General features: G+C 35.6%; 2 protein-coding genes across 2 annotated transcripts; both read left to right on the top strand.

Annotated features, from left to right (window-relative positions):
* The first annotated feature begins 1,692 nt into the window (after window positions 1–1,692).
* On the top strand, window positions 1,693–8,634 carry LOC114302070 (F-box/LRR-repeat protein At3g03360-like). The gene is made up of 4 exons (XM_082881021.1): window positions 1,693–2,970; window positions 7,342–7,530; window positions 7,716–7,744; window positions 8,529–8,634. Exons 1-4 carry the CDS (start codon window positions 1,693–1,695, stop codon window positions 8,632–8,634), a joined length of 1,602 nt encoding a protein of 533 aa, XP_082737147.1.
* A 1,586-nt stretch (window positions 8,635–10,220) lies between these two features.
* On the top strand, window positions 10,221–12,092 carry LOC114302066 (Tetratricopeptide repeat (TPR)-like superfamily protein). The gene has a single exon (XM_028247028.2). It carries the CDS (start codon window positions 10,249–10,251, stop codon window positions 11,533–11,535), a length of 1,287 nt encoding a protein of 428 aa, XP_028102829.2. The 5' UTR covers window positions 10,221–10,248; the 3' UTR covers window positions 11,536–12,092.
* The last annotated feature ends 244 nt before the right edge of the window (window positions 12,093–12,336 follow it).

Consider the following 12,336-nt stretch of genomic DNA (forward strand, 5'->3'; position numbering starts at 1 on the left):
TTCACTCAAAGATAAATTCTGAAAATTACACACAGCACTCTCTTCTTCTTTTCTCCTACACTTTCAACATTCATGATATACTAGCTATTTATAGATAACCTAGACAATGTAAAACCATAGTGTGAAAGCCTACAATTTATGCAGCCTTTGTAGACCTCCTATCTTCAACAATGGTGGTTGTCAAACATGTAAGTGGTTGGCTGCCTACCATGGTTGCCTATCAAGCTTATTTTCAACACTAGTTTCTCTCCTAGTCTCTCTATTTTTTTCTTTCTTCATGAAAACACAAACAAAGCTATTGTACTGTGAATAATGTAGGTAATTTTCTCATAGTTCTACCAATTATTGGGAATTGTTCAAGTTCATCACAGAAGCACATAATTCACCCACCTGATCATTGTATTCGGTTTGAGCATTAAAGATATGTCCGAATTCATTTTCCTACAAGAACTATGGTAGATGCCTACTGTTATGTCAAGTTTTAAAATTATAATTTTTTCTTGAGAATTTCATATTTAATATAAATATTGTTTGAAAGATTTTGAAAAGAGGATTTTAAAAATATCAATTTTATTAAAATGGACCGGTGAAATTAAAGTTATGCAGTGAGTCTCTAGTCAGTTGAACTAGTTGAACGTTTTAGGGTTGATTTTTACCCATTTTTCCTTATTATTAATTTTTTTTTTTTTTTGCACAAATAACAAAATTATCACTCTTGAAAGATGATAGAAAGAGAATTGTAAAAATTTTAGTTATGTAGTTGATAAAAATGGACAAGATTTTATATAGCTTTACATTTTAAAAATAAAAATAAAAGATTATATCTATTTATTCTATCTATCTATCTATTTTATTCTATTATGTTATAATAGGTGAACACTTAGCTGGTGTTCACAAAAAAAAAAAAAAAGTCCCAAAATTTAAATTTCTAAAATCCCCCCACAAGAATTACATAATCCCACATATATTTACATTTTTAATAAGGAAGAGTTACGTATAAATCCTAATATGTGGATTTATTGCTCAATAAGTCCAATGATACTTAATGATATTTTTCATCAAACACTATTAAAAGTCACTAATTGTTAATTTTCAATTACAGTTTGAAAATTTGATCACAAAAAATGTCACTAATTATAAGTTTTAGTGACAATTTAAAAAAATTGTCACAAAAAAATGTCGTCACAGAAAAATGTCACTAATTGTTAATTTTTAGCAGCATGCAAAAAAAATTATCATAAAAAATTATTTTAGTTAAAATTTACTATAAAAATTAAATCTATTTATTAGGATCTATTAATAATTTACCATTTTAATAAGTTACAAAAAGGTTACAATCTGTAAGTTTAAAAAGTCAATACTCTAATTAATATAGCATTTGATTCAGATAAAAATAAAATAAAATTAGTTTAATTTAATGGGCCAATAATAACACGACTCCTATTTTATTTGATAACTGTTCCTGTAATATAGGCAATAGTAATTGTATTTGTTATTAATTACTAATTGTTATAGATATGTACTTGCCGAGCAAGAAAGAAATTCTATAAGATAAGGAGTGATTATTTAGTGTTACTGGAGCAATACTACTCATCAGTTACATGCATAACGCTAAACAGGTTATCAGAGATTCACCAGTATAATAGAACTCCTTCACGTCCATCCCACCACGTCCCTTCCTAAGCCAAAACCATGTTTCACAGAAAAAAAGGCCATAAACAAAAGAGATCTAGCTTCAAAAGCCGAAACAATGAATCAAAAAAGCAAAGAAAAACCCAAGAACAAAGAACATCAGAGAAAGATGATATTGACAGATTATCAGATTTGCCCGAACCCATCATTCACCAAATCCTTCTCTGCCTTCCTTTAGCCGACACAATCAGTACCAAATCACTGTCGAGGCGGTGGTGGCAGACCGTGTGGCCTTCGTGCCCTATTCTCTACTTTGATGAGTACTGCTTTCGCGCAAATTACTTCCAATTTGTTGATGATGATTGGGAAAGAAGAGAAAAGTTTACAAGGTTTCTACAAAGATCGTTGACGAAGCAAAAGAAGTGTGTCAATGGGTACTATAATACTGACAAGTTTGGCCTTCGTATGGTCTCTTCTGATTGCTATTCTGATTCCATCATTGCTAAGTGGGTGCAATTTGCTTTGGAATCCAATGCCAAAGAGTTGGATCTTCGGATAAAAAGAGTTGATTGGGCTTGTTTCAAAACTTACAACAGGTTAGTAGATGACGTTTTTGTTGCTCAATCAATCACTGTATTGTATTTGGAGTACTGTAACATCCAACCCAGTTGTTCTATAAACCTACCTTGTTTAAAAAAACTGACTCTGAGTGAATCCAAGATCAGAGACAATGTTTTCAAGAAACTAATTCAAGGCTGCCCATTGATTGAGTACTTGTGTGTTGAGTTCTGTAAACACTTGCAACACATTGAGGTTTCAATTCCAAACCTCAAGTCCTTGAAACTGAATTTCAGTGGACTATACAAAGTAGCAATTGCATCAATGAATCTTAGTTCTGTTGAATTGAGTGGAGATTTTGATGCGGAGGTTGATTTTGCAGCTTTTGCAACAGTCAAAGATATGACACTGAAGAATGTGACCATAACTGATGTAGAGTTGGAACATCTGATTAGTTGGTGTCCAATGCTTGTGAGTTTGGTCATAGATGGTTGCAACAAATTGGAAAGAATTAGAGTTTGTTGTGAGATCCTGAAGAGGTTTGTGATGCTTAGATGTAGAAGAATGGTGGAAGCAGAGTTTGACACTCCAAATCTAGTGTCTTTTGAGTATTCTGGTGATTTGATGTACTTTAAGTGGGTGAATCGTTTGAGATCAGTGGATGCTAAAATTAATTTAGACCCCGTGGAGCTTGATGCGGATTGGTATATTGGATTGAGGCGTTTTATCAAACAGTTGATGTACTCAAAGTTTTTAACTCTGATTTGTCGTTCAGATCAGGTATGTCTAAAAAAAATTTATAAAATGAGACATAAATGTGATTCAAAATATTTGTATTTACAAACATTTTATGTCACATATGTGCATTCTATGCATGGTACACATAGACGAAGCCACATTGGGGCCAGGGAGGTCACATGCTCCCTGAGTTTTTCATATTTACACCATTTCCCTTATATATGAAGTTTTTATCTTATTTGTCCTTTAAGAAACTATAATAATACCCCTCTTTAAAATCATGTAAAATCTTTTTGTATTTTAAAATTTTAAAAGTGCCCTATTATATTTTTTCTTTTGGTCATTCTGTTATACTTTAAACTAGAAAGTAATTGGTATGAATTGAATCAATTAAATATTTCTTTCTTATTATGAGATTTGTTTAGTTGATTTTTTTTTTTTTTTCCACTGTGGAGGTTTTTTATTGAGTTGATAATATTGAATTTGTTAATCATTGTTGATTGTGGATTTTGAAACTATACTGATGTAATTCTCATTATAATTGTAATATTAAATCTCAATAATAGATATAAAAAATAAAAAATAAAAAACACGCATAAATTTAATAGTATCCTCATTTTATTTATTGTGGATTTTTTCTTTTCTTTTCTTTTCAATGATGTGTAATATGGGCCCCCTTCTGCCTGGAATTTCTGACTCCGCCACTGATAGTACATGTAGACTTTTTCATACATTCTATATTTTTTGGTAAGACTATACAAACACAAATTATGGAGAATTAATGATATAGTTTAATTAGGGCCATTCATTTCAAAATAAATCAACTCTTACAATAATTTGGGAAGAAAAGTGTACAGAAGATTGTGTGTGGTAGGGATCATATCCAAATAAATTTGGAACACAGCATTTGCAATTGTTAAAATATATCATCCACTACTCCACTACACACCCCACTTCACCTACCACCTCCACTACACTACACCCACTACCATCTTCTCCTCTATATATAGAAATTGTAATGTACAGAAATATATCAATCAATCAATAACAATCAATATTACATAAATTTCAACATGGTATCAGAGCAAGGTTAAGAGTTTAGTATTTTTTTTCGCGTCACCGGCGGGCGGCAACCTCGCCTTGGCCGCCCGCCGGACCTCAATCTAGTCCGCTAAGATTTTTTTTTTACACATCCCTCGCCAGAGCAAAACCTCCATACCTCTGCGTCGTCGGCTTCATTGCCGTGGCCCGATGCGCCTGGCTCCGCCGCCGCCCCCAACAACGGCCTCAAACAGACGATCCTCCAGTCGCTTCCGAGGTTCCCTTACGACTCCTCCACCAGCCACTCCACCACCGGCTGCTGCTCCACCTGCTCCGGTTCCGGCCCCAGCTCCGCGCAAACAGCCAACGTCTCCGTCGCCGTCGCCGTTAGCAGTGAGTCCTCCGGCACCGCCGACGGCAGCACCAGCGCCGACCCACGGGGGGGCTACATCGCCTTCACCATCTACTCCCGAAACGAGAGAGAGACTAGTGCTGAGAGAGGGAAGAGAACCCTGTGTGTTCTCGGCACATTCGAAGACAACATCAAAAACACAACAAATCTGTATCAAACTTTTTTTTTATTTTATTTTTCTTCTGCAGCCACTTCCCCTTTTCCACCCACGAGAGCACATCCTTCTTCTTTCCTCACATGCTTCCCTTTCTTTTCTTTTTTTTTATTTTTCACTTTCAAACCCACTCTTCTTTTTTTAATCCACCCACTCAATTTTCTTTTATTTTTAATTTATATCTATATCTGTTTATTATACAATATTGCACCGCCTCTCTGTCTTCTTGATGGGGGAGAGCAGAAAGAACAAGACCAAAGTGTGTTGAATACACACCTGTGTTCCACCAACCACCCCACTTTCCTTTTCTTTTTTTATTTTATTTTTCGTACTCAAAAAAAAAAAAAAAAAAAAAACAAAGAAAAAAAAACAGAAGCAGATAACACCCACACATGCATGTGGTCATTGGGTCTCTGGAAAGTTTTGGGTTAGGCAAAAGTGTCCTTATCATCATCCTCATCATCCTGTCCCTACTTCATTTTATTTATTATTATTATTGTTATTATTTTCTTTAATAAACAAAAAAAAAAAAAAAAAAACACGGAGGAAGAAGACGAACTGCAAACTCATTTTATTCATATCGGGCCTCACCCCGATCATCATTTTACACACAAAAAAAAAAAAAAAAAAAAAAAAAATACAAACAAAACAACCACACCCACAGTGGGATTTTTTCTTTTCCCTTCTCTATTCTACTGCAGGTCTCTTCTTCTTACTTTTATCTTGGGTGTCCCGTGCCAATCCGGTCTTCGTGTTTCCTTGTCCACTGAGCACGTTCACTCCCCCATACTCCTCCACTGCAGCATATGGCGGACCTCCAAATCGGAACATCACGGTGGCCTTCCGCTTCAGCTCTTTGTTTTCTGCCCTTAGCACGCTTATCTCTGCTCGCGCATCCTTATACATGCGTTGGAGCAGAGTCAGCTGGGAATTTAAATGCTGCACTTCATTTGTCCTACTCTGCAGCCGGTTCGACAAATTTGTGACCGCCGTCATGGTTTCCACGCATGACTTCAGAGTATACTGATTAGCCTCAATATCAGTTTGCATCGCCATTTTTTGCTCCACCGACCACATCGGAAAGTTCAATGGAGCAAAACCAGAGGTGTTTGGTTGCGGTTCACTGGCCACCGCACCAGTTATTTCTCTTGTGGGCTCGTTCAGTTCTGGAAAGAGCGTGAGCAGGTTCTGGGTAGCTGGACGGGAAGAAGAGGCCATGTTTTTGAGTTGCTAAGTGTTTCAGAGAAGGGTTGGTTTCCGGGTGTTTCAAGATTTGCAGAGACAAGCTCTCCGAGCGTTCAGAGGTTTCAGACTAGTATGCACAGCCTTCGCCTCAACCTTGTTTTAAATAGCCAGGGCCAGCCACGCGCATCGCGCGCCTCTTGCCGCCCGACAAACTGGCACGCCTTTTCATGGCACATCTTTTGATAAAGTGGGCACGCCTTTTGATGGCACGCCTTTTGACAAACTTGGGCACACCTTTTGAGGGTGCAACCTTTTTCAACGGTCCGACATGACCCCATAAACTGTCCCGACATTTGATTCCGGTTAGCATCTCCAACGGTCCGACATGACCCCATAAACTGTCCCGACATTTGATTCCGGTTAGCATCTCCATCGGTCCGGTGTGACCTCGTCAACTGTCCAGACTTTATCTGCTACAGCGGTCTGCCACAACCGTACAGTGTCCTCTACCCCGTTATGACACCACCATACAGTGTCCTCTACACCGTTATGACACCACCATACAGTGTCCTCTACTCCGTTATGACACCACCATACAGTGTCCTCTACACCGTTATGACACCACCATACAGTGTCCTCTACCACGTTATGACACCACCATCCAGTGTCCTCTACCACGTTATGACACCACCTTTCAGAGTCTTCACCAACGGTCTGACACGACCATACAGTGTCTCCTATCTTTTTTTCTTTTTATGTATTTTCTTGTTTTGTTCCTCTCTCCAAACTCAAGTTGGTTAGTTTCTATCCTCCTTGAGTTTGCGGGGGGCTGTTAAAATATATCATCCACTACTCCACTACACACCCCACTTCACCTACCACCTCCACTACACTACACCCACTACCATCTTCTCCTCTATATATAGAAATTGTAATGTACAGAAATATATCAATCAATCAATAACAATCAATATTACATAAATTTCAACAGCAATGATATAAAGAATTCACATATAGAATTATGTGACTTTTTCATTGTGTTTGGATCATAATTGTATTTAGAACAGAGATTTGTGTAAGAATTTACAAAACAAAAGAAAAAATGGAGAAAAAAAATTTAAACTTATATTTTATTCACATTATGCTTACTTTTTTTTCTTTTATTTTTTTAAATTTTTACCTAAATTTATAATTCAAACACAACCAATAATTATTTTTCCTTCAAACTAAAATACCAATCATTGTGGCTCAAACTTTAAAATAAGCCATCACAAATTGTGGTTCAAGTTCTAAAGCAAGCACAGTAACGTCAATCTGGATGGCTTCTTTGTTCAAAAATTCTACTTGTGAATTTTTTTTTATTTAAAAAATGGTACATTGTTCTGTTTAACATCTCTATAAAAATACTCTTTTTTTTTTTTTTTTTCCTAATAACATATTTGGGTCTTCTCGTTTGAAACCAAAAGACCATTCGAGGTGACGAATTGTTTCAAAAATATCATATGTAAAATCTGGAAGAATAATTTGTTTTTTGTATTTTATTTTTATTTTTATTTTGGGGTCATATTGTATATGTTTGTTTTTATTAGTTATGATTTTCTTGTCATGTGACTTTTTGAAGGCCATAATTTTTCCTGGAGAATTGAGTGAAAACTTGCTCCCTCCACTACCTGCTTTGAAGCATTTGAAGTTAGAGATAATAAGTTCATTATCAACCACTTGTTCAACAATTGTGGATGGCTTGGTTTGGATTTTTCCTGGTTTAGAGACCCTGACCATAAAGTCTGCTTCAACCAATAAGTTCATTAAGGTAAGGAAATATAACCTCTTGCTTACATGCCAAACTTCATTTTCTTTATCAAAAATTTAATGATCTCAAAGTGTAGAATATTTAATAATTTATTTGAAATTTCTAACATTTTTTTTTAATTGCAATTTATCAAACATACATTCATTCATATTTTGCTTTACGTTCTATTTGGATCCTAAATTTAGGTAGTAATTTGGAAACAGAAAATGAAAAGGTAAGTAAAATGTGAACGAAAAATAATTATTTTTTACCTATATTTCACTTATCTTTTTTCTTTTTCCTTTTAAATTTTTTACCTAAATCCATGATCTAAATACAACCTTAATGGTAGTCACTATGAGTTTGGTGTCACATTATTATTAACAGATTTTATTATTATCAATTAATGATAAAAATTATTCATATGACAGTGAACTCCACTATTTATGTATAACCGAAAAGTCTATGGACCATAAAAACAAAACCTGGAAAATGTCCAAAATGGTAAATCTATAGTGTCAAATTAAAGTTGTATGTGTAGTATCATATGATCAATGAATCAGGATCTTTGATTTCAAATTCTAGACTATTTTTGGTTCTTTTTGTTTGGTTCATAAAACTAAGAAATTTCATACAGGTCATCTATAAATAGTAGAGTTTTTGTATACTTACATGGTTAGTTCTTTCAATCTCGTGTTTATTTTCTCATTACAATTTTTGTATACTTACATGTAAGCCTGAGAATATTACGTGTACCAAACAAAAAAAAAAAGAAAAAGAAAAAAGTTTACAAAAAAAATCAATGTGTAATTCATTTTGAGTGTGGATATAACCATATACCGAATGAATTTATATTGCACATTTTATTTATTTATTTATTATAATTTTTGTTATTTTTGCAGTTTCTTTGATATATATATGTATGCATTTTGGACATAATATTACTGTTTGTGTAAGAAAGTTGTTGACCAAAAAAGCATTATGATAGCTTATTTGGTCTTACCCTATTGCATCTACAGCTTTAAATTGACAAAAGGTTTGATTGATTGTGGAGAAGAGGATCTAGAGATCTCCATCACATATTGGTGCAATTTTCAGAATGTTGAAGGATGCAACCAAAGTTAAAAATAAAAGATAGAAGAGGAGAAAAAGCAAAGGGAAAAGATATGTTTTTCATGTGGGACCTGTTACTGGAATTTTCATGTTGCTTTCAGTGATGCTTGCTTGCCTTTTGAGAATTAGGATTTATTTGGGAATTGATTATTAGTAATTTTTTGATTTTTTGCAAAAAAAAAAAATGAGCATAAGAATATGTATGACTTTTGCGTTTTGGATTATTTTAGTCAATTACCAAACATAGCCTTATCAGATTTATGAGAATAAGTTTTATGTCTCATTTTTCCTTTTCTTTTCACCAATCTTTTGAAACCAGACATGAAAATGGCTCTTTTAGCCTCAGAATGTATCATGCTTGTGATATCTATTCTCATAAAACTCAATGAAGCATGTGTTTGGATGTGGAGAAAAAAAAAAAATTTGTTTGTTTATTTTCTCATTACAAATTCAAGATCTAGGAGATATATCATCTTGCAGAGGAACAAAATTTTGAATAAAATGAGATATGGGTGTCAAATAAAGGCTTCTTTTTCTTTTTTTTTTTGAAGATAAAACATCCAACATATACATAATGCATCACAAATAAATAATGAATCTTGTTAACAAGAAAGTAATAACTAGTTTTAACCATTTCCATTTATATGAAGACTGTGGAATTTCTAAATTTAGTGTTTCGATCGTGCTAGGGAGCTCGAAAACGAGCTCCCCCGAATCCCCCTAATCTTGATTTTTTTTTTCAGAAGTAGAAAAGGAGAAGAGAAGGGAGGAGGAGGAAGAGGAGGAGGAGGAGGAGTGGACTGGAGGGGGCCATAACAGTGGGAGGAGGCGGAGGCGGGGCCGGAGGCGACGGCGGAGCTGCTGCGACGATCGGAGCTGGGCGACGGGCTGGGCGATCGGCGGCGACGTGCTGGGCGACGATCTCTTCTCTCTTCCCCTCTTCTTCTTTCTTTCTCTCCCTCTCCCTCCGAACTGTTGCAGAGTCGAACATGGAAGAAGAAAAAAGAAAAAAAAAAAAAATTTCCCAAAACGATGTCATTTTGGGGATTAGGGAGGGCCAAATTCGAGCTCTCAAACATTATTCTTTAGCGTTTTTCAAGAAGCTTGTACATTATTTTCTTTTACAAGGACAAAAATACACCATTTTTTGAGATACAAATTTTTTTTAAAAACGAACAATAAATAAATTTTTAAAATTAATCATTTATTTTTTTAAAGACAAATGTAACAAAATAAAAATATTACGATTATTAAATCATCTTAAATAAATAATATATATTAAAAAATTTATAAAATAAACTATTCAAATTATTAAAGTAAGGCCTCGTTTGGGAACAGGCTAATTTAATAACTTTTTAGCTATTTGGCTAAAAAAGTAGGTAAAAAAAACTTATATGTTTGGGATGACTTTTTGACTAATTACGAAAAGATGTGCAAAAAGTAGAGAGAAAAGAGAATCTTTGACTTTTTTGTATGAATTGTTGGCTTTTTAGCTAAAACGGTAACTTTTTGACTTTTTGACTAAAAAGATAAGTCCCCAAACGGGCCTAAGTGTATATATAAGTTGTTTATATAAGAATTTTTACCCCCTCGACACACACAAAGCGTCAACGGCCAAAAAACCAAATGGGTTCCTACTCTTCAAACTACCTACGCTTGCTTTCTTACACCAAGCAATTGGCCTCTCACGTCAACCAAGGCCGCCACGACCAAGCCCTCGCTCTCTTCCACCACATTCACACCTCTCTCGCACTCACTCTCGACCCCTTCGTCTTCCCTCTCGCCCTCAAGTCCTGCTCTGCTCTCCACCGCCCACTTCTCGGCACTTCCATTCACACCCACGCACTCAAAGCCTCTCTACTCTCAAACCCATTCGTCGCTTCTGCTCTCGTCGATATGTATGGAAAATGCGGCTCGATTGTCCCAGCACGCCTAGTGTTCGACGAAATTCCTAACAGGAACGTGGTTGTGTGGAATGCCATGATTTCAATCTATACCCATTCTAATAATGTTGCCAAGGCTTTGGACTTGTTTGATATCATGGATGTTATGCCAAATTCATCCACTTTTAATTCAATTATTGCCGGTTTGTCGAGACTAGATGATGGGTCGTTTAAGGCTATTGCATTTTATCGAAAAATGCAATGTTCGGGTTTGAAACCGAATTTGATTTCTCTTCTTGCTTTGTTACCTGCTTGTGTAGGTATAGCGGCGTTGAATTTGATTAAAGAAATTCATGGGTACTCAATTAGGAACAACATTGACCCTCACCCTCATTTGAGGAGTGGCTTGGTTGAAGCCTATGGGCGTTGTGGGTGTCTAGAGAATGCGCGTTATGTATTTCAAAATATGAAGGAAAGGGACGTTGTTGCGTGGAGCAGCTTGATATCAGCATACGCTCTTCATGGGGAGGCAAGAATTGCATTGGAAATCTTTGCGCAAATGGAGATGGCAAAAGTAAAGCCCGATGGGATCACTTTTCTTGGGGTGTTGAAAGCTTGTAGCCACACGGGATTAGTTAACGAAGCCCAGACATACCTTTCTCGAATGCAAAATGTTTATGGTCTGGAAGTGACTAGCGATCACTATTCGTGTCTCGTGGATGTTTTGAGCAGAGCAGGGAGATTATATCAGGCATATGAGGTCATACAAGAGATGCCTGTGAAGGTGACTGCAAAAGCTTGGGGTGCCCTTCTTGGAGCATGTCGAACTTATGGAGAGGTGGACCTTGCAGAGATTGCAGGGAGTGCTTTGTTCGAAATAGAGCCTGAAAATGCTGCCAATTATGAGCTGTTGGCTAGAATATATGCTAGTGCAGGGAGACATGAAGAAGCTCAGAGAATGAAAAGGGAAATGAAGGAGAGGGGAGTAAAGACAGTGCCGGGTAGTAGTTGGGTTATAAACCAAAACTAATGCCAAGCATTAATTTTGAGATCAATCTCACCTTTTCTAATGATTGACAAAAAAGATGGCTTATACAGAGACATCGTGACATGTATGCAAAAAAGACAATAAACATCAGCAAAATGGTCCTTTTCTTAGGGTATTCTAGTGCTATGAAGCAAGGCAATTCCAAGCTGAGAATAACTACACTCCTTGAGTTGAAGTTAGAGAATATATTCAATAGGATAGAAGAAAGAGGTAAATTCTATGCCCACCATCAGCAGTAGGTCAAGTGAGACAGGTGTGTCAGCATGCAAATTCTGCCGAGGCAATTGTATTTTAATTTGTTAAATTTTTGAATCATTGCATTTTGATTTGGTTTGATTAGAAATTTTAGGTTAAGTAATGGTGAATTCAAATTGAACCCTGGTATGGATTCAAGTGTTGCAACTAATGTAGTGTGAGTAAAGCTTGTAGTTTTTGCAGTCTCAAATTTCTAATGGAACATATGTATTGAAAAGATTGGGGGGAAAAATACAATGTAAAGAGTTGTTAGTTGTGCTGCGGAATTTACAGAGTTCGTTTTTTAGATGGTTGATGAGTGATCCAAGATAATGATCTCATTAGTCAAATCCTAGATCAATGTTGTTGATCGCGCCAAGTTTATTTTGCTCTATTTTGTTAACTGAGATAGAATAAAATAGAATAGAATGATCATTCCTTCAACTCTCTTATAAAATTATCATTCTCTTACAATAGTGAATAATGATTATATTTGTAATGTATTTTCTATTATTTGTTTAGTTAACCAAACATGAAAATTAAGATTTG

Source organism: Camellia sinensis, chromosome 7, assembly GCF_055761805.1.
Source record: "Camellia sinensis isolate YWXY chromosome 7, ASM5576180v1, whole genome shotgun sequence".
NCBI lineage: Eukaryota > Viridiplantae > Streptophyta > Magnoliopsida > Ericales > Theaceae > Camellia > Camellia sinensis.

Coding starts and splice junctions, on each gene's coding strand:
- LOC114302066 (XM_028247028.2), top strand. CDS start 10,249: ATGGGTTCCTACTCTTCAAACTACCTACGCTTGCTTTCTTACACCAAG.
- LOC114302070 (XM_082881021.1), top strand. CDS start 1,693: ATGTTTCACAGAAAAAAAGGCCATAAACAAAAGAGATCTAGCTTCAAA. Junction 2,971..7,341: donor TGATTTGTCGTTCAGATCAG/GTATGTCTAAAA, acceptor GACTTTTTGAAG/GCCATAATTTTTCCTGGAGA. Junction 7,531..7,715: donor CAACCAATAAGTTCATTAAG/GTAAGGAAATAT, acceptor TCCTAAATTTAG/GTAGTAATTTGGAAACAGAA.